At 45.5% G+C, this 22,113-nt stretch overlaps 1 protein-coding gene across 6 annotated transcripts in view; it reads left to right on the top strand.

Moving 5' to 3' along the window:
* Positions 1-22,113, top strand: part of LOC118388087 (RIMS-binding protein 2-like) — an 80,858-nt gene that overhangs the window by 50,685 nt on the left and 8,060 nt on the right. For 2 of the 6 annotated variants that reach the window (XM_052459956.1, XM_052459951.1), the window contains exons 2-18: positions 375-464; positions 3,561-3,647; positions 3,776-3,857; positions 5,232-5,354; positions 7,939-8,043; positions 9,256-9,306; positions 11,380-11,575; positions 12,588-12,733; positions 14,030-14,109; positions 14,280-14,389; positions 15,832-16,647; positions 16,808-16,831; positions 18,285-18,436; positions 18,872-19,666; positions 19,771-19,947; positions 20,147-20,293; positions 20,579-20,684. In XM_052459956.1, coding sequence (XP_052315916.1) covers positions 7,942-8,043; positions 9,256-9,306; positions 11,380-11,575; positions 12,588-12,733; positions 14,030-14,109; positions 14,280-14,389; positions 15,832-16,647; positions 16,808-16,831; positions 18,285-18,436; positions 18,872-19,666; positions 19,771-19,947; positions 20,147-20,293; positions 20,579-20,684 — 2,902 coding nt within the window. In that variant the 5' untranslated portion in view covers positions 375-464; positions 3,561-3,647; positions 3,776-3,857; positions 5,232-5,354; positions 7,939-7,941. The remainder of the gene's footprint in view (positions 1-374; positions 465-3,560; positions 3,648-3,775; positions 3,858-5,231; positions 5,355-7,938; positions 8,044-9,255; positions 9,307-11,379; positions 11,576-12,587; positions 12,734-14,029; positions 14,110-14,279; positions 14,390-15,831; positions 16,648-16,807; positions 16,832-18,284; positions 18,437-18,871; positions 19,667-19,770; positions 19,948-20,146; positions 20,294-20,578; positions 20,685-22,113) is intronic. The other 4 variants (XM_052459953.1, XM_052459954.1, XM_052459957.1 and 1 more) reach the window with 4 other exon arrangements.

Genomic DNA, 22,113 nt, shown 5'->3' with positions numbered 1-22,113 from the left:
CTGTTGTTTAACTACACATTTGCAGGTGGAGTTACTGTACAACATGCATTGTAGCTCATTGCAGCCTATTGCTGTCCTGTACACACTATTATAATGCACCGATATCACCATTCAATGTACTGTCACATTGAGACTAATTATCTATTCCCCCCCTCTTTCTGTCCATCTATCTGTCTCTCTGTCTCTCTGTCTCTCTCTCTGTCTCTGTCTCTGTCTCTGTCTCTGTCTCTGTCTCTGTCTCTGTCTCTGCTCTCTGTCTCTGTCTCTGTCTCTCTCTCTCTCTCTCTCTCTCTCTCTCTCTCTCTCTCTCTCTCTCTCTCTCTCTGTCTTCCTCCTACATCTATTCTGCCCCCTTCCTCTCTTTACCTCCACAGAAGACTCAGCCTTCGGATGTGTTGCAGGAGAAAAATCGCCTGATCATTGAGTTGTCCAGCAACAGCCTGAAGGCATCCAAATATGACCAGGTAGGTAAAAGACCCAGGCTGAATCCCAAATTGCACCCTATTCCCTACACAGTGTACTACTGTATAGAGAATAGGGTACCATTTGGGACCTAGCCTCAACCTCATCATATAGCTCAGCCCAGTACTGTGCTTATATCACTTGATCAATGGGAAGATATCATATTGGCCTAGCAGAGCCCCAGGGGTGTCTCTCACAGAGGAGGCTCTACATTACACTAACTAATGGAATCTGTGATCCATCTCTGATAGATCGATATCCACTGAAAGCCCCTTGCACAATTTCACTCTGTCTCCATAAGGAGATGATGCTTGTTGTGGTTAAGTGGAATTGTATACATTAGATGAGGAGTGTATTATGTATCATGGATGCTGGGACATTTGTTAGCTGTAACAGAATGTGCTAGACAGTGATAACAGACAGGCTACCATATGGACGTTGTAGAGTTTTGGAGTTGAAGGGCGTTCCCAATGAAGGTGGAGAGGCCATGCTCATAGCACATAGGCCAGTCTTAATGTCAATGCCCACACTAAAGGCTTTACTACTTTCTAAACACTGTTATCTGGGAAACAAAACCAAGACACCAAAATGACACAAACATCACAGCATCACTTCCCAGCCTCTGTGTGTGTAAATCTATCTCAACCCTATCCAGCAGGCCCCACAGACGCAGACGGACGGACGCACGCACGCACGCACGCACACACACTCAAACACACACACAGACTGGGAGTGTGAGTGAGTGACTGTCTGCGGCGGGGGGGGTCGTCGGCTAGCGCTAATGGTGTCACTTTCACGGGGCCAGCTTTGACACGTGTCCAGAGAACAAAACAGCTTGGCACTTTGCTCCATCCTAATCCCCTATCCGGCTCCTCACGTATTCCGACCCGCACGCCACGGCCAACAGAAAGGGGCATCTGTCAGACTTTGAAATGAAAGAGAGGGGGGGGCAGAGTAGTGCGGTGCCCAGGTACCTGAGCCTGGGTTTGACGCTACTACCTGAGAGGACATGTTTAGCATTAGCGTCAGAGTCAGTGATGAACGGAAGAGTTAGCGTAGCGCCGGGCGCTAGCCAGGGTGCTCGCCTCTCACCTTCTGGGTGTGAATGAGATTGTGGAGACTCAGTAAATAACATGGGAGAGAGAAAGGCGCCTCTGTCTACCCCTCGCATCAGAGGGGCGATTTCTCAAAGCAGATGACGTAAAATCGATGGGAGATGCGAGCAGAGCGGCCTTCCAATATCAGAGAGGGCGGGGGGGTGAGTGCTGAGAGGAATGTGCCAGGGCTGTCTGGTTGATGGGAGGGAAGGCGAGGGACTCGTTGCTGTGGGTGATTTAAGCCAATCAGTCGGGTGTTTGTCGTTATCATTTTCTCTTCATGGTCAATCCCCTCATGATCCCCAGATGAACATTAACTGACCCCTGTGTAGAGAAAGGATTGTACTACATCTAGGTGCAGTTGTCAGAATACTGGAATTATGGGGAGATATATAATAGATTCAATTTCGTATCAGAACAGAGGATCTTGTCGTAATCTTTACCCACAACCCAAAATTATCATGGATTATTTCATTTGAGGGTATGGCTGAAATAATTTGTTTCAGAAAACAAGTACAACATTGTGAATAACTGATGCGGTACGATTTCATGGGGTCCACAAGTTACCTTGAACGAGCTGATCCAATTATATTAATTAATTAGAGACTTAAGCGGTTGGTGGGTGGCTAAGAAATGGTTCTGTTCAGATGCAGCCGAACTCGAGAGAACCCAACTTAAGTCACCTTCCTTCAAGGCTTTCTAATTGATGATGATATGGGGCCATGAACTTGAGTCAGCAGCTTCCTTGTATCATCGCTATGCTGACTAATTTTACAGCAGTTTAGACTCTACACCCCCTGGGAAATATAACATTTACATAAGTATTCAGACCCTTTACTCAGTACTTTGTTGAAGCTAAATGGCATATATTATTATTATTATTATTATATTAAGCACCTTTGGCAGCAATTACAGCCTCGAGGCTTCTTGGGTATGACGCTACAAGCTTGGTCTATATGGATTTTTCCATTCTTCTCTACAGATCCTCTCAAGCTCTGTCAGGTTGGATGGGGAGTGTTGCTGCACAGGTATTATCAGGTCTCTCCAGAGATGTTCGATTGGGTTCAAGTTCAGGCTCAGACTGGGCCACTCAAAAGCATTCAGACACTTGTCCCGAAGCCACTCCAGCGTTGTCTTGGCTGTGTGCTTATGGTCATTGTCCTTTTAGAAGGTGAACCTTCGCCCCAGTCTGAGTTCCTGAGCACTCTGGAGCAAGTTTTCATCAAGGATCTCTCTGTACTTTGCACCGTTCATCTTTGCCTCTCCCAGTCCCTGCCGCTAAAAAACATCCCCACAGCACGATTCCCCGTAGGGATGGTGCCATGTTTCCTCCAGACGTGACTCTTGGCATTCAGGCCAAAGAGTTCAATCTTGCTTCTCATGGTCTGTGAGTCTTTAGGAAAACTACAAGCGGAAGGTCATTTGCCATTTTTACTAAGGATTGGCTTCCGTCTGGACACTCTACCATAAAGGTCAGATTGGTTTGAGTGCTACAGAGATGGTTGTCCTTCTGGAAGGTTCTCCCATCTCCACAGAGGAACTCTGGAGCTCTATCAGAGTGACTATCAGGTTCTTGGTCACCTCCCTGACCAAGGCCCTTGTCCCTCAATTGCTGAGTTTGGCTTGGTGGCCAGCTCTAGGAAGAGACTTGGTGGTTCCCATCTTCTTCCATTTTTTTAACCTTTATTTAACTAGGCAAGTCAGTTAAGAACAAATTCCTATTTTCAGCGACAGCCTAGGAACAGTGGGTTAACTGCCTTGTTCAGGGGCAGAACAACAGATGTTTATCTTGTCAGCTCTGGGATTTGATCTTGCAACCTTTCAGTTACTAGTCCAAAGCTCTAACCACTAGGCTACCTGCCGCCCCAAATGTTAAGAAATTAAGGGGACCTTCAATTTTGCAGAAATGTTTTGGTACCCTTCCCCAGATCTGTGCCTCGACCTTATACATACAGGTGTGTGCCTTTCCAAATCATTTCCAATCAATTGAATTTACCACAGGTGGACATCTCAAGGATGAACAATGGAAACATAATGCATCTGAGCTCAATTTCAAGTCTCATAGCAAAGGGTCTGAATACCTACTACGTAAGTAAGATATTTCTGTTTTTTATTTTAAATACATTTGCAAACATTTCTATAAACATTTTTATCTTTGTCATTATGGGGTATTGTGTGTAGATTGCTGAGGAGTTTTTTTATTCAATCAATTTCAGAATAAAGCTGTAATTTAACAAGATGTGGAAAAGTCAAGGTGTCTGAATACTCTCTGAAGGCACTGTAAATGAAAAAGGACAGGTAAATTGATAGAAGAACAAAATTATTTTTTTCTCTTCTCACTCACTCCATATACACTACATGGCCAAAAGTATGTGGACACCTGCTTGTCGAACATCTCATTCCAACATCTTGTTCATTAATATGGAGTTGGTCACACCTTTGCTGCTATAACAATCTCCACTCTTCTGGGAAGGCGTTCCGCTAGATTTTGGAACATTGCTGCGGGGCTTGATTCCATTCAGCCGGAAGAGCATTAGTGAGGTCGGGCACTGATGTTGGGCGATTAGGCCCGGTTCGCAGTCGGTGTTAAAATTCATCCCAAAGGTGTTCAATGGGGTTGAGGTCAGGGCTCTGTGCAGGCCGGTCAAGTTATTCCACATCAATCTTGACAAACCCTTTCTGTGTGGACCTCGTGTTGTGCACAGGGGCATTGTCGTGCTGAAACAGGAAAGGAACTTGACTGGCCTGCAATGAGCCCTGCAAGAGCTACAAAGTCGGAAGCACAGAATCATCTAAATCAAATCAAATTTTATTTGTCAGAAACACATGCTTAGCAGATGTTAATGCGAGTGTAGCAAAATGTTTGTTCTTCTAGTTCCGACAGTGCAGTAATATGTAACATGTTAATTACATTTAGAATGTCATTGTATGCTGTAGCGTTGAGATTTCCCTTCACTGGATCCAAGAAGCCTGAACCATGAAAAACAGCTCCAGACCATTATTCCTATTCCACCAAACTTTACAGTTGCCACTAAGCATTAGGGCTGGTAGTGTTCTCCTGGCATCCACCAAACCCAGATATGTCCATCGGACTGCCAGCTGGTGAAGTGTGATTCATCACTCCAAAGAACGCGTTTCCACTGCTCCAGAGTCCTATGGCAGCGAGATTTACACCCCTCCAGCCGACGCTTGGCATTGCACATGGTGATCTTAGGCTTGTGTGCACGGCTGCACGGCCATGCAAACCCATTTCATGAAGCTCTTGACGAACAGTTCCTGTGCTGAAGTTGCTTCCAGAGGCAGTTTGCAACTCGGTAGTGAGTGTTGCAACCAAGGTCACACGATATTTACGAGCCGTTGTTGCTCCTAGACATTTCAGCATCACAATAACAGCACTTATAGTTGAGGGGCAGAAATCTTATGAACCGACTTGTTAGAAAGGTGGCATTCTATGACGGTGCCAAGATGATCGTCACTGAGCGCTTCAATACGGGCCATTCTACTGCCAATGTTTTCCTAAGGAGATTTCATGGCTGTGTTCTCAATCTTAAATAGCTGAATCCACTCATTTGAAGGGGTGTCCACATACTTTTGGCCCTGTAGTGTATATTCCTTCACCCTGACTCACTCTTGCCCTCACTTGATTTCTGTCTTTGTTTTATTTTTCTCTAGGTAAGGTCAGACTATGAGCAGCTCGGACACACCTACAGTGCTGTGAGTTAGGAGAGAGACTTAGCCCAACAGGAGAGGAAACGGCTCCAAGGCAAACTGGAGAACCTCGAGCAGGTCCTCAAGGTGAGAATCCATCCGTCCGTCCATCCATCCATCCATCAGTCCTATCTCTCCTACATTCACTGCTACTGTTTTTTCAACTCAACAGTAAGCTCTGTCAGCCAATCATGAGAGATGAATTAAATGTCAGAGATAGGGTACTATAAGACCTTTGCAATCTGATTGGGTTAGGTTAAGGTGAAGCTAGATCACTAGATCAATATTTTCTGAAAACCCGATTGGACAATTGCATATATCTACAAAGTCTATCCTATGAGTTATAGAATACATCTTACTTCCCAATAAAAGTGTGTGAGTTTTGTCATTTGTGTTGCAGGAAACTCTTTTTCATTAGACTCTTGTATGCCAATAGCAATCAGCAGCAGTCTCATAGCAGTGTGAAATATACTCTCATTGCAAATCACTGCTTCCCTCCATGCAATATTGATTGTCTGTTTGTAAGGCTATATTTGAGAGAAAAATGTACCCATTTGAGGAAATTGACTCCTGCTCCTAAAAAATAAAAGAAGTGTGTGTTACTTTCTCATTGCCTATTGATTTGGACGGATGTGGAGATTGCATGTTGGAGAATATTATGAAGAGAGATGAGGATGGAGAAAGCAGAGAAAGACTGAAAAGGGAAAAGGAAAAAAATATGAGTGAGAGATTTCCTGAAGTGGAGCACTCTCCTTCGTTTCCAGTGTGCTCAATGTTTCAGGGATAATAGTTTGTACTTGTTCACCATTGCATAACCATGTTACCAAGAGTGCTCCACTTCAGGAAAGTGCTATACCTCGGAATTTCAGAGAGAGATATTCACAGACATAATATTGCCATAAAGTTGGCTATTCTGAATAAGTGGAGTCTTAAACTGAGAAGTTGCATCTTTGTTGCTGTGGATGAGGATGATGACGATGACGATGACGATAATGATACCGATGACGACGATTATAAGAATCAGTTAGCTGTGGGCTAGCGTCTGATCCCTGTGTATGAGAGCCAGAGCTCTAACGGGCCAGTCCGTTTTGGAGCTCTTGAATGACCACAACCACATCTGACAGAGTGAGCCTAGTGACACTCCCTCGGTCACTGGAGTCTCCTGGGTCTCCAGCAGAGCTTATGACTCCTCTGTGATTATGCAAAGCAGTGCCTGCTCAGGACACCTCTGAGCATCTCTGGGGAGAAAGAAGCTTTCCTTCTCCCGGAGAGAAAAAGATGAATGTCAGAGTTTATAAGCTGCTTTATGTTTTTAAGCTCCAAGAAACATCTTATGTCCTTAACTCCAAGTCCTACCGGTGGCAGCTGCTCTTAACTCTGGAGATACAGTCATAATTACTCATTTGGGAGTGGGTGACTATACACTGAGTGTACCAAAAGTTAGGAACAGTTTCCTAATATTGAGTTGCACCCCCTTTAGCCCTCAGAACATGCTCAATTCATTGGGGCATGGACTCTACAAATTGTCGAAAGCATTCCACAGGGATGCTGCCCCATGTGGACTCCAATGCTTCCCACAGTTGTTTCAAGTTGGCTGGATGTCCTTTGGGTGGTGGTGGAGCATTCTTGATACATACAGGAATCTGTTGAGCGTGAAAAACCCAGCAGCATTGCAGTTCTTGACAGATTCAAACTGGTGCGCCTGGCGCAGGTGTTCCTAATATTGTGTACACTCAGTGTATGCGGTTGATCACAAGAATCAGTGAGTCGGACTTGATATGGCGTCAATAGAGGTAGACAAACTTCATACCCTTTGAATGGAAAACGACAGCATTCTTGTTGCTTTGACATGTATTCATCTGGTATTATGGGTGCTGTAAAAGTGTTTGGATTGTGTTGTAACCATTCAAGACATAGTTACCGCACTATGACCATGTATGACCATGTTGTGACCTGGTCTCCCCAGCATATCAACATGTATTGACTGTGTTGTTTGTGACCTGGTCTCCCCAGCATATTAACATGTATTGACTGTGTTGTTTGTGACCTGGTCTCCCCAGCATATCAACATGTATTGACTGTGTTGTTTGTGACCTGGTCTCCCCAGCATATTAACATGTATTGACTGTGTTGTTTGTGACCTGGTCTCCCCAGCATATTAACATGTATTGACTGTGTTGTTTGTGACCTGGTCTCCCCAGCATATTAACATGTATTGACTGTGTTGTTTGTGACCTGGTCTCCCCAGCATATTAACATGTATTGACTGTGTTGTTTGTGACCTGGTCTCCCCAGCATATCAACATGTATTGACTGTGTTGTTTGTGACCTGGTCTCCCCAACATATTAACATGTATTGACTGTGTTATTTGTGACCTGGTCTCCCCAGCATATTAACATGTATTGACTGTGTTGTTTGTGACCTGGTCTCCTCAGCATATTAACATGTATTGACTGTGTTGTTTGTGACCTGGTCTCCCCAGCATATCAACATGTATTGACTGTGTTGTTTGTGACCTGGTCTCCCCAACATATTAACATGTATTGACTGTGTTGTTTGTGACCTGGTCTCCCCAGCATATCAACATGTATTGACTGTGTTGTTTGTGACCTGGTCTCCCCAGCATATTAACATGTATTGACTGTGTTGTTTGTGACCTGGTCTCCCCAGCATATGCGAGAGGCTGCTGAGAGGAGGCAGCAGTTGGATGAAGAGCATGAGCAGGCCCTGGCTGCCCTCACCTCCAAGCAGCAGAAGATCCACCTTCTGCATAAGGTAAGCCCATAACACCCCACCTCGCCTCCGCCCTCGACTCCAACCATCACCACAGTGGTCACTAAAGACAATGCATCATGATAACAGTGGTCAAGTATGTGTGCATTTATTAGAGAGACTAGTATTGTGCAACTACTATGCAATGTTCCCCCAAACACTGTAACTCATGACTCATGAAAAACAACAGCATTCTACCATAGTGAGCGTTCTGCATGTGTCTGCTCTAGCACTGACAGTTCCTCTTGAGTTGTTTTTCAACTCAGCCTGTGGATATGAAATATGATGGGAATGTAAAAGAGGCCATATAATCAGTAGTCTCCTGTGATTGTGTGTCTGTCTGCATTGGCAGCCGTAATCTGAGCTCCTAGAGAGCTGTGTGAATCCCTGTGTGTTCTGTTTAGAGAGGAGCCATGACAGACATAGCAATTAGTGCAGACCGCAAGCACAGCACAGCACAGATCAGACTCCCCAGAGACACTGCCTAAAGTTAACCAAGCACTTCACTTTAGGGAGACGGAGAGGGAATGCATGTGTGATTGTGTTTGCGTGTGTGTGTGTTATTGGGAGTTGAATGAGGATGTTTGCTTTTGAGTATTGGTGTGTGTTTGTCGGTGTGCACGCCTATCTGCGTTTCAATCGGTGAGTTTGTATGCATCTGCCTCAGCGTGCTCATTTGAGGCCTCGTCCTTTGTCTGTTTTGTCCTTTACCTAATCCATTGCGCTGTGATTCCATTTAATTACCAATCGCACAGATGATATATCACTTGAGTAGAACAGCATTTTGTCCTTCTAGATATCAAAGCCAATCTGGATGAAACAGCTTGATATTATGAGGCTTTTCCGATGCACCTTAGTTGCAGGTTTTTAAATTGGAAGTCATAGCACCCTTTCCATTTCGCCTAGTCTCCCCTGTCCTCAGAAACCCCACAGCTGTGAGGCATTCATTGCCTTTGTACTGTGAACTTGTCTCTCTAAGACTATTTCTCCTGCTCATGCTGTGCAGAGCTGACACCACTGAGGGTTCTGCATGTGTCTGCTCTTGCGCTGACAGTTCCTCTTGAGTTGTTGTTCAACTCAGACTGTCTCTTCTATGTCTGCAGTGTACCAAGAGCTGTGCCAAGTGTATGCTTGATGTATTACTGACAGAGAAAGAATGTGCAGTGCTCACTGTGTCACCTGCAGGGCCTATATAACTGTGTTTGTGTTCTCCAGGCTCAGGTTGAAGCTGAGAGAGAGCATGAGGGAGCGGTCCACCTGTTAGAGGTAAGTGGACATGGAGGTCCAGTGGGCGAGGTGAGGATGGCTTCTGTGGCTGTTTTCAAAATGGTTGTCAATTGACTGATACATGTGGTTTTGTTTGTGTATTCAAGACACGTTGATGCATAAGAAAAATACCTTGTTTTAAATCCACCAAATCCGTATTGCCTTTCATGAAAAGCTAGAGTTTTGAGGTAAGCCTGGTTAATCCCAGGTGATACTCTATACTGTATTTGCATTGCTTTTGGAGTCTTTTGTTGAGTGGGGAGCTAAGCACTGATGAGCGTGGACTACCCAGAGGGTTGGGTCCGCAAAACCTCAACCTGCCCATAACTCTTTCTTTTACGACTCAGTTAGACCGGTGAACTCTGCCGTTGCTCAGGCTAAGATCAGAAGCTCTTATCGCAGCCACGGCACTAATGGCTCTGGAGAAACCTCTTTTACAGAAAAATCAACAGGAGTTCAGGGGGCAACCATCCAGATGATGAAATATCTACAGTGCAGAGGAGCTGCATTAGGACTGGCGCTGTGCACAGAGAACAGCGTGTTCAGTTAACCTAGAGAGGAGATGGCTCTAAGATGAACTAGAAATAATGTTCATTTCCATCATTTCTAGTTTTCAGCACTGTCTTGGTTATGATTTGGGGTGTTTTCTTTTAGAATATTCATTTTACATGATCTTCCCCATAGGGGGACTCGTCGAACCTACTTGTTTTGTAATGGTTCTCTTTTCTAATTCATTGACATGATTTTGAATGGATTACTATATTACATATGCATTGATTGCATACGATGTAACAGCTTGATTTGGGTGTTTGTTTTCTTTCATCTTTATTCAATGTCATTGTGTGTTTCTATGTGTTTCTTCTGTGTCTGAACAGAACCATTTGGACAGAATGCAGATAATTCTGTTTCCCATCCTGAAACATCTAGTTACACAGTGTTCATCATTTCCATGGTCATTTCCATCCTATAGCCTTTCAAACGTCTCAGTGAATCACTTGGGCTCTAATTCACATCAGTGCATATGTTATGGTAATTAGGCAAGCATACATATGCTAATATTGAACTAGATTGAATTATATTAGTTGAACAGATCCTGTGTTGGTACTGGATCACACTATAGATCCTCTTCTGCCTCCTCTGTACTGCAGTCCAAAATTGTGTCCCAAATGGCACCCTATTCCCTATATAGTGCACTACTTATGACCAGGACCTTTAGGGCTCTGGTCAGACGTAGTGCACTGTATGGTAGTAGTGCACTATATAGGGAATAGAGTGCCATTTTGTACACCTTCCAGATGTTCTGGAACATCTAAACACATTTGATTTCCTTGTTTCCGTATCTCAGCCCATCTTGCAGCCCAGTGTTCTGACTCTGAAACATCTAGTTTTATTGCTGGGTAAAACCAACTTTCCCCTTGGCTAGGACCCTGGCTTGTCTTATCTCTTACCCAGCAAGCCATGGGTTTTGAGCTTTCTAGCTTTCAGAGAAAACCCAACGGTTGTTAACTCAAGGCTCTAATCATTGTCTCGGAGCTGCTTAGATAATGTCTTTAATGTACATACTTTTATAAGCCTCTTCACTGTGCTTGGCTTTGGTTAGCAAAGTGTATCAGTGTTACACAGCCTTTTCCATATACTGTACATTGATTACTTGGCAGGCAGTGTTGTTGATATGAAATGGCTCTTTTGGGATCCTGTGCGGTAATTGGTTCGGCTTGCGATCTGCAGCACCAGATAAGGATTTAAGCCATTGATTAGTTGAACTCATAGTCATGTAGAGGTATATTATGTACATTTTATTAACATAAAACATGCATTGCTTTGTAATAGATCCCTTGTGGCTCAGTTGGTAGAGCATGGCGCTTGCAACGCCAGGGTTGTGGGTTTGATTCCTACGGGGGACCAGTATGAAAATGTATGTAAGTTGCTCTGGATAAGAGCGTCTGATAAATGACTAAAATATAAATGTAATACAGTGTATCTATCCCCTTCTAAAGAGTTGCTACATAGGAACACAGAAACATTCATTCCTTCTCTCTCCTTCCCTCTATATCACATCATTGTCCACGGAAGGACAAGGTTCGCGACCTGGAGCAGAAATGCAGGTCACAGACTAAACAGTTTGGCCATTTGTCCAAGAGCCTGGAAGATTTCCGTCTGGAGGTGGATACTGTGGACATCTTCAGCACTGATTCTTTCTCCAAACAAAAAACTCCCCTTTCCCTGGAAAATAAACTCTCCCAAATCCTCAACGTGAAGGCAGGGAAAGGTGAGAGCTCCCAACCCTGCCCCCTGTAAGAGCATTGTGCAGTCAGAAGACATACATATGAAGCAGAAAAGAGCCTTGCCTTAGAGAGTCATAGTACATGCATCATATCTGGCATTTGTTTCAAACTGTGTATCTCATCAATCAAGACCAGCGGACGGTTCTGAAAGTCTGTGTACACAATCTTGTTTGTGCTCCAGATGAGGCTCTGTCAGACATTATGCGTGGGTAATTAATTAATTAAAAATGGAACAAGACAGTGATTTAATCTAGTTATCAAAACATTGACCTTTACAAGAAGCCGGCTGGAGTGACGTTGGAAGAGTGGCAGATAGAGAAGATAAATTGGCAGCTAAACTGGCTGGTGTGAGTAAGGTCCTGCTTCTCTCTCAGCCCATCTCGACGGTAGGCTACAAGACAAATCTGGACCACTGTGGAAATGGGCGAAATGCTGCTATATTCATGATCAATAACACAGCTCATTGATCAGAGGGTTGATATATGACATCTGCTAATGAGAGCCAACACATTAGTATTCTAACCCCACATACTGTAATCTGCCAGCTAATACATACAGCAGAATCAGTAATACTATAGATTAGAAGGCTCTGAGATACTGCTCTAGATATCCTCTACTGTCACTTTACTGCAGTTAAAATGCTACTGTATGGTTGTAATCTGGTGGTGTGATGAAACAAATCCAACCACCAATAATTTTATATTTTTGTCTAAAATGTGAAATTACCTAGGTTTGGTGTTGTGTAGGGGTGTGTCGATGAGAACTCTGTGATGGCTGTGTCCTGGTCCCTGTCAGCTGTGTCGTTCGAGAGTGTTAAGCATCAGGGAAATGCATTGCAGATGCGTCAGGCAGAAAGAGCACAGCCAGGTCCTGGCCATATACTGTAGAGTGTTTGCTGTGTACTCCCCTGAACAGGAAATCAATAGCTGTACCATGAATGAAAGCAGAAGGAATGACAGATGCTCTTTATTTGGTGTGGAAATCAATGTTTCCCAGGCAATGAGAGCTCGGCAAACACTCCGCTGATATCGAAGTTCCTCCGCCCGCTACAGATCAGAGACAGGCCAGAGCTGCTATCTGTCAATCCCACCACCGTGACAACGAGCTGCCCCAGCAGCCCACAACGGGCGACCCCCTCAGAGGTGCGTAACGCCTCTCTTCTCTTCCCATTCAGAGACAAAGTCTCAAGGCAAAAGCATGAGGGTGCTTTATCTCTGCTCTTACCAAGAGATGGGCTATTCATGGAACAGCTGTAAAATAGCACATGACAGCAGTCAGCTGAGCTATAGCGTAAAACCTATGGGTTTAGCACCGGACAGAAACATGACTCTCCAGTGAAAACTGTCAGAGAAGTAGAACTAGAGAGTTTAACCTCTCTAGCGTCCCACCTGGCCAACATCCAGTGAGATTGCAGAGCGCCAAATTCAAATACAGAAATACTCATTATAATAATTCAGAAAATATACAACTACTTTACATATGTTTAAATATGAACTTATTGTGAATCCAACCACAGTGTAAGATTTAAAAAATCCTTTACGGAGAAAGCAGACCTTACGATGATTTGAGAACATAGCCCAGCAGACAAATCATTACAAACAGTAACAAGCCAAGTAGAAGTTACACAAGTCAGAAATAGAGATAAAATTAATCACTTACCTTTGATGATCTTCATATGGTTGCACTCAGAAGGCATTCATTTATTCAATAAATGTTCCTTTTGTTTGAAAAAGTCTCTTTATATCCAAAAACCATTTTGTTCACGTGTTTTCTTCAGTAATCCACAGGCTCAAACGCAGTCACAACAGGCAGACAAAAAAATCAAAATAATATCCGTAAAGTTTGTAGAAACATTTCAAACGATGTTCATAATCAATCCTCAGGTTGTTTTTAGCTATTTCAACCTGACAATAACGTCGTCAATATAAAAGGTTAACAAGAAAGGCACTCTCTCGGTCGCGCACATGAAGAAGCTCTGTGACACAGCAGGGTCCACTCATTCAGATTGCTCTTACTCCCTCATTTTTCAGAATACAAGCCTGAAACAATTTATAAAGACTGTTGACATCTAGTGGAAGGCATAGGAACTGCAATTTGAGTCCTAAGTCAATGGATACTGTAATTGCATTGAATAGAAAACTACAAACAAACAAAAAATCCTACATCCTGAATGGATTTTTCTCAGGTTTTTGCCTGCCAAATCAGTTCTGCTATACTCACAGACACTATTTTAACAGTTTTGGAAACTTTAGAGTGTTTTCTATCCAAATCTACCAATGCATATCCTATCTTCTGGGCCTGAGTAGAAGGCAGTTTAATTTGGCCACGCTTTTCATCCAAAATTTCAAATGCTGCCCCCTACCCTAGAGAAGTTAACTAAAGGTGGAAGTATTTAGATGCAACTCTATGATTGCTCCTCTGCCCCTGTGTTCCTGCAGATGGAGGATGAGGTCAGCCCTGCGCCCCGGTCCAAGCCTCGCTACACTGGCACGGTCCGTCTCTGCACCGCCCGCTACAGGTGGGACTGTTCAATCTGTCACACAACACCTGGGACAGCTGGATCAGATAGGGCTCTGGTCCAGGGCGTTATGTCAGTGTGAGCAAGCCGCACGTTACACCCTGGACCAGAGTTTTTTATTGTGGAGCACATCAATATGTTGAACTCCCCCCCTCTCTCTTGTTGTGTAGTTACAACCCTTACGATGGGCCAAACGAGCACCCAGAGGCAGAGCTCCCCCTGGTGGCTGGGAAGTACCTGTACGTGTACGGCACCATGGACGACGACGGTTTCTACCATGGTGAGAGTGAATCCAGGGCTACTACTTTGACTTTGCTGCTAACTTCTTTGTTGAGGAAAAATGTACTTACTCCAACTGTGATAAGTGTTTGTCTCACCTAGCTATCTTAAGATGAATGCACTGACTAAGTCACTCTGGATAAGAGCATCTGCTAAATGGCTAAAATGTAAATGTACTACAACACACATTCCACACACACACATCACCACTGGCATCAGTATCAACAGGGCCCGCATCATATCTAATCTCATTAGACTTATGAAGGCTTTTTCATCCATGGCTACGTTAATCCTCCTAGCATCCCTGGCCCAGACTTCAGCCTGCATCAGCAGCTCTGGTGAGTCATCACTGGCAGCCATGGGCGGTGGTGTTGGTGGTGGTGGGTGAGAATGCCTAGATTTAGTCTAGCTACTGCCTGCCTGGCTGGCTGCATGGAGGAGGAAGTGGTTTGTATTTACCACAGGGATACTGGTGCTCAGACCAAGCTGTTGTCAAGATGCAGCCTGAGCCATGTAGCTCGACGGCTAATCCAGCAAGGCTCTGATTAATCGCAGACATATCCCTCTGCAGACAGAGAGCAAGGGCTTCCCAGCCTCACTACTGTACTGACTGGAAAGATGAGATAGAGAGGGAGAGGACAGTCAGGATCTCTTTGAAAAGCAAGCAAAACTGATGAGAGAAAGATGTTGGTGGTCACTAAGTCACTATAGTGAATTGGGTGCCATTTCAGACACACCCTTTGTTCCATCCACTGTGCAGGAATAGGTTTTTAACCCCCCGTACTTCCTGGAGAAAGTGATGATGGCATCATAGCCCTATCCTTTCTTCTCTGTCAGATCTGAGAGAACAGTCCCTACCATGAGGACGAGCACCACAGGGTCATGTTGTCCTGGGAAAATAGTGCTCAAAACACAGATCACACTTGCATTGAGTCACGAGGGCTCTCGTTATTATTTTCCTTTCTCTTTTTTCACTGATGAGATGGTCTATTTTTAGCTGATGTTAACATTTGCAGCAGGCATCATTAAAGGCTTGAGCGTGCCATAGATTCCCCCTGAGACGGCCGTGTGTGAATGGTATCTATCATCAGGCTACTGTGTGTCAGAACAGAACAGGGTTCCTGGAAGGTGTTACTGTGTCTGACTGAATAATCGCTCAATTAAATCTTCATAGCCAAAAAATCCTGGGTGATACTACATGTTACTCCCAATAGAAATATCCATATTCTGCTCAACTTGTTTGATCCCTTCTTTACATACCACATTTCCATATAAATATGAATTATTTTATACATTCTAAAGGTCTTTTTCATGGAATTGTTTGGAATAACGTGTTTGGAGACAAGATTTGTAGAGGAATTTGCAGAAGAGAGATGGTTGTGGGTTTATATTTTGTTGATTATAAAGTAAGCATCTCTCTCTGTCTGTCTCTGTGTGCTCCAGGTGAGCTGCTGGACGGCCAGAGAGGGCTGGTCCCGTCCAACTTTGTGGAGTTTGTCCAAGACAAGGAGAAACCATCCATCCAACTAGGGGACGGAGAGGAGGACCTGGGCTCTCTGGACCATATCACCCTTGGCCTGATGGGGGTGGATGGAGGGGCCCCTCGGGATGGGCTACTGGGTTCCAGCAACCCCCTGGGCCCCTGCAGCAACGGCACAGGGCCCCTGGACCCTGAGGATCTGGTCGATGACATTGTGCCTTACCCCCGGAGGATCACCCTGATCAAGCAGTTGGCCCGTAGCGTCATTGTGGCCTGGGAGCCCCCCATGGTGCCCCTGGGATGGGGAAAAATCAGCTGCTACAACGTGCTGGTGGATGGTGAGGTGCGTGCCAGCGTGCCCTACGGCGACAGGACCAAGTCGTTGTTGGAGAAGCTGGATCTGGACACGTATACGCACCGCGTGTCCGTGCAGAGTGTGACAGACAGGGGCCTGTCGGACGAGCTGCGCTGCACCCTGATGGTGGGAGCCAACGTGGTGGTGGCGCCATATGGACTGCGGGTGGACGACATCCTGCGTGAATCAGCCGAGCTCTCATGGTTGCCCAGCAACAGTAACTATGGGCACACAGTGTTCCTGGATGGGGCGGAGCATGCAGTGGTGAAGCCGGGAAGGTACAGGCTGCGATTTGTTAACCTCAAGGCCATGACGGTATACAAGGTGAGGGTGGTGGCCCGGCCACACCAGGTACCATGGCAACTGCTCATGGAACAGAGGGAGAAGAAGGAGGCTGCTGTGGAGTTCTGTACACAAGCTGCTGGTGAGGCCGGTTTGATCTTTTCTTAAGTCTAAGTGTTTTATGTTGTCCATGTTCATATGTCATCTATAATGTTTTCTAGAAAGTTTGGATAAACGTCCATAGATATATAGATGACTCACGTCCTTACGTGTGCTATGTATGTCTGTTATGTTTTGTCCAGGTCCAGGACCATATTCCAGATCAGGTCAGAATGAAGACCAGTTGGGTTATGGTGGTTATGGGAAAAGTAGGAAGTAGCTTTTGATTGGCATGTGCAACTGACACATCGAATGAAAACAAGCTAACAGCACTTTAAAACCTAGGAAACTACTATGAGTAACTTCCTCAGCTTTTCCCTCCCTTTGGCTCAATGCTAATATACCTCATAGATTAAAGTTATGTCCCAAATGGCACCATATTCCTTATATAGTGCACTACCAGAGCCCTGGTCAAAAGTAGTTGACTATATGGGAAATGGGGTTCCATGTGGGATACAACCTAAATATGCTGAAGTAACTCTCTCCCACTCTATCCTTCACTGATTTGACCACATCAGTATCTGTGTGCATTCCCCTCTGCCTGAGCTGTGACATCACTGTGATGTCCTGCATGGTGTACCTAGTGAACCAGGAATGAACAGGCTGTAACCCTTCAACCCACACTGATGCCTTTCACACACAAGAGACACACACACACACACACACACACACACACACACACACACACACACACACACACACACACACACACACACACACACACACACACACACACACACACACACACACACACACACACACACACACACACACACACACACACACACACACACACACACACACACACACACACACACACACACACACACACACACACACACACACACACACACACACACACACACACACACACACACACACACATATATACTACAAGACTCTGAGTTAAACATGCATACTGCTGAACCATGACATAGTGGTACTGATCTGACTATTGTATTAGGCTCCACTAAAGTACAGTGGGCCTACAGTTTGTCCAAAGAAAACTCTGTCTGTCCTGTAGTTGACTCCTTGCTTAGAAACGATAAAATCAAATCAGGCCATCAACATAGTGAACATGTGAAAACCCAAACAAACGTATAAATATGTATTTCTATGTAAGATGTAATAGGACCATTTCAGTAGAACTTTAGAACACACACACGCACGCACGCACGCACACACACACACACACCTCCCTCTGTCCCTTTTAGCCTTCTACTTTCACTTTTTCATCATACAATACATTGCTAGAACATTCCAAATAGCTTTTAAATACTATATTGATAAATACATTTCCATTTGAGTGTGAATAGACTGATTACAAAGCTAAAGGGTTTGAGGTTAATCAGATAAGATGTTCCATGCATTTAGGATTCACTCTTAAAATAATCCCCCCAAAATTGACTGGATTTTACATAACATTTACATCGTGATTCCTTAGGTCTATGCAACCAACATTGGAAAAGGGAAAGGGTATCACGTAATTTCCCAACAAAAAAAAGAGATAGGATGAAACAAGTAACAGCACTCATGAATGCTCCACTCACCTCCACTCCATCACCGTTTGTTTGTGTAAAACCTATGTTGATAGTATCTAACGTGTCATCCCCCCTCTAGGCCCCCCATTACCACCTCAGGAGGTGCAGGTGCAGTGTGGCCAGGCACCAGGGGTCCTGCAGGTGCGCTGGAAGCCCCCTGTCCTCTCACCCACCGGAACCTCCAATGGAGCCAGCGTCATCGGATACGCAGTCTGCACTAAAGGACAAAAGGTGAGTCAGTAACTGTGTGCCAAAAGGTGAGTAAGGGTATACCCCAAGTGACAGCGGAGTATGTGAGAGTGAGTGAACTACAGAGTGTTACAGTATGTGATATGTGTGTGTAATTGTATCATTACATCACCGCTGGCTTTAGTGCTCAGCAGTGCTACCTAGACAGCTCACAATGTCAGTGCTAGTATTCTCTATATACAAGGGCCTGTGAAAACCCTCGAAAGCACTCTCCCTCCCTCTGCTGGTGGACATTAAATATGGACATCCTCCCTTTGTAGAGTTGCACAGGGTCTGTATTAGGCAAATTGTCTATACTAGTGGACGTTGCTCTGAATTTAAGAGCAATGCAGTTGAAAAGCAGTTGAAAGGAATGCAACAATGAACTGAATGTCAACTGTGTCCAACCCGAGGTGTGTGTGTTGTGTTTCCTGTCAGATAGCGGAGGTGTTGTACCCTCTGGCTGACTATGTGACAGTGGAGCTGAACAGGATCCAGTGTCTGGAGGCCAGGGAGGTCATCGTCAGGACGTTATCAGCACAGGGAGAGTCCCAGGACTCCCACGTTGCCCCCATTCCAAACAACCTACTGTTGCCGCCTCCTCACCCTGCCCCTGTGCCCCCTCAGCAACCACACGCAGGGCCCCCTCCACCTCACTCCCATGCCCCCCCACCCCACCTCCAGTCACCTCACCTCCCCCACCCACAACTACCCCCGCCTCACCTCCAGCCTCCCTCACCCCTGCCTCACAGACAACCCTTCCCTAACCACAGTCCTCAAACCCAGCCACACCTCCAACCCCTGCCCCCTCATCTTGTTCCCCAGCCTCACCGACAGCCTCAACCCGCTCACCCTGGTGGTCCTCCACAGCCCTTGCACCTCCAGCCTCATCCTCCCCATACAATTCCCCAGCACCGCCTACCCCTGCTGCCCCACCCACCCCCCCAGCTCCACCAGAGACCAGTAAGTGCCAGAGACCTGGAAGCCAAAGAGCAGGTGGTACAGCATGGGGGCGTCCCAAGCCAGCCCTGGGACCCTACCCGCTCCCCCTCCGCCCAGCCTCCTCCTGCCCCCATGTACGGGCACACCCTGGAGGCGCCCCTTTCTGCGAACCACCGCTCGCCCTCCCCCCAGAGAATCCTGCCACAGCCCAGGGGCACCCCCATCCCAGACCAAATGGCCAAAGCCATCGCCCGCGAGGCAGCACAGAGGGTGGCTGCAGAGAGTGGCAGAGTGAGTCATTCATACATAAAACCAATCAATGTTGCCCTGGTTAAAGCTCTAGTCTGATCATTTGTTTGTTGAAGTTACAAATATCTGCCTATGGATTGTGTTAGATGGAGAGGAGAGTCGTCTACAATGAGCAGGGCCAGGCCTTCCACCAACAGAACTCAGATGAGGAAGAGGAGGATGAGGAAGGGTATGGTCACGGCCTCAGGAGACAGGGGGCCTCAGTAGATGAATTCCTCAGAGGGTCCGAGCTGGGCAGGCCGGTAAAGACAGAATGTAATAGGGTACATATTCACATCCAATGTTTTTTCCCGGGTGCTGGATATCCTAGTATGATTTCACAAGTTTATGTGTGTGTGTGTGTGTGTGTGTGTGTGTGTGTGTGTGTGTGTGTGTGTGTGTGTGTGTGTGTGTGTGTGTGTGTGTGTGTGTGTGTGTGTGTGTGTGTGTGTGTGTGTGTGTGTGTGTGTGTGTGTGTGTCAGGCCCACTACAGCCACAGTGAGGAGTACCACAGTGAGAGCAGCCGGGGCTCTGACCTTTCTGACATCATGGAAGAGGATGAGGAGGAGCTCTACTCTGAAATGCAGCTGGAGGAGGGACGACGACGCAACTCCCACAATGCACTCAAGGTAGGAATACCACTCATGTAGTCTCTCATCAAAGCTTAACATTGAAATGTTAAATATTAAAATCGAGTAAACTGATTTGGTTCTGATTACCACTTGTACAATGGAAAAAATCAAGTACGCAAACCCCTTTACCACAGTTGGATGATATGGCCCCTGTGTCCAGCCATGTGTCTACATTAGAATACTTCTTCTATCTTGTTTGATTGGGATGACCTTTTCTTTGAAGCAATAGTCATTTTGCTAGTTTAGAAGATTAAGATTTTTTTTATGTGTGATCTTTTTAAGATTGGGAACAACTCCTCTGGGGGTCGGCTGGATCGGGAGACGGGGAGAAGAATACCACGGGACGGTCCGCAGCCCCAAAGACACCCTCTTATGGTGCCCTCCATTGGTCAGTCGGGTCACATTACCCCAGAGAGGACTCTGGGAGTTGTATTGTTTTTGTGCATTGATGTTCTCTGTGCCCTAGTAGATGTTCTGCTGCCTGTTTTAATCCTCCATGAGCTTCTCTGTGTGCAGATCACCTCTGTGTCTTTGAACCATGCTCATGTCTTCACAGTACTGACAGCTTACTTATAGACATCAGTCAATGTACAGTATTATCAGCTACTAGAACGTTCCGTGGCTGCTACGGTGACAAGGTATACAGACATATATTTCACCGCAACAAATGTAGCTGAATATTTTAATGATTAAGAACTGCTTTTGAGCTCTCTGTATATGGCCAACAATATGTTAGGATTATCAAAGGTTATGCCAGGAAGAGACCTCTGAACCAACCAACCAATGAGTAGCATTCGCGCTTTAACCACCACCGTTTGATTGGTGTTTCCTGTAGAGATAACCACAGAGAGTAACAGTGATGGGAACCTCTCCCCCGTCACGGAAGATGTTTACTATGGCAGTGTAGTACGGCACGGCACGTGGTCGTCCCGCCGACGCCCCACAGGCGCCAAGCCTTCCTATAATGGTACGTGCTGTGGTTTATCCCTCGCTCCTTCACCAAAGCACAGCCAATAGCCACCAGCGCTAGTCGAGAGAAGAGTAGTGTTGCCAACGACTGCCTTAATATGTCTCAGAACGCCTAGCATGATCCACTGCACTGCACCAATATGGCACCTTGCTGAGCCACACTGTTGAAGATGGCTGCCCACTGTTGCGGATTGGAATGACTGCTGCTCAAATGATGCTTCTCCCCTCCCTCCCTTGCACTGAACTCCATCAGATGCCTGCTAAACCCTTCCCCCTCTCAATTTAACCCCACCCACCACACCTTTCCTGGGGTTACTATGCATGACTGGGTGGAGTCAGGGTCATTGAAGAATTATATAGCATCGCTGTACTTGCTGAGAACTCAATGACTGTTACAGAAAGTTCTACTGAAATGGTCCTATTACATCTTACATAGAAATACATATTTATACGTTTGTTTGGGTTTTCACATGTTCACTATGTTGATGGCCTGATTTGATTTTATCGTTTCTAAGCAAGGAGTCAACTACAGGACAGACAGAGTTTTCTTTGGACAAACTGTAGGCCCACTGTACTTTAGTGGAGCCTAATACAATAGTCAGATCAGTACCACTATGTCATGGTTCAGCAGTATGCATGTTTAACTCAGAGTCTTGTAGTATATATGTGTGTGTGTGTGTGTGTGTGTGTGTGTGTGTGTGTGTGTGTGTGTGTGTGTGTGTGTGTGTGTGTGTGTGTGTGTGTGTGTGTGTGTGTGTGTGTGTGTGTGTGTGTGTGTGTGTGTCATGGTGTTTTTGTCAACCATGTTCGTGTAACCCATCATGTCTGGTTTGCTCTCCAATCTCTAT

Source organism: Oncorhynchus keta, chromosome 13, assembly GCF_023373465.1.
Source record: "Oncorhynchus keta strain PuntledgeMale-10-30-2019 chromosome 13, Oket_V2, whole genome shotgun sequence".
NCBI classification, from domain to species: Eukaryota; Metazoa; Chordata; class Actinopteri; order Salmoniformes; family Salmonidae; genus Oncorhynchus; species Oncorhynchus keta.
The sequence above is the reverse complement of the archived record's forward strand: the minus strand, read 5'-3'. Positions and strand labels throughout refer to the sequence as shown.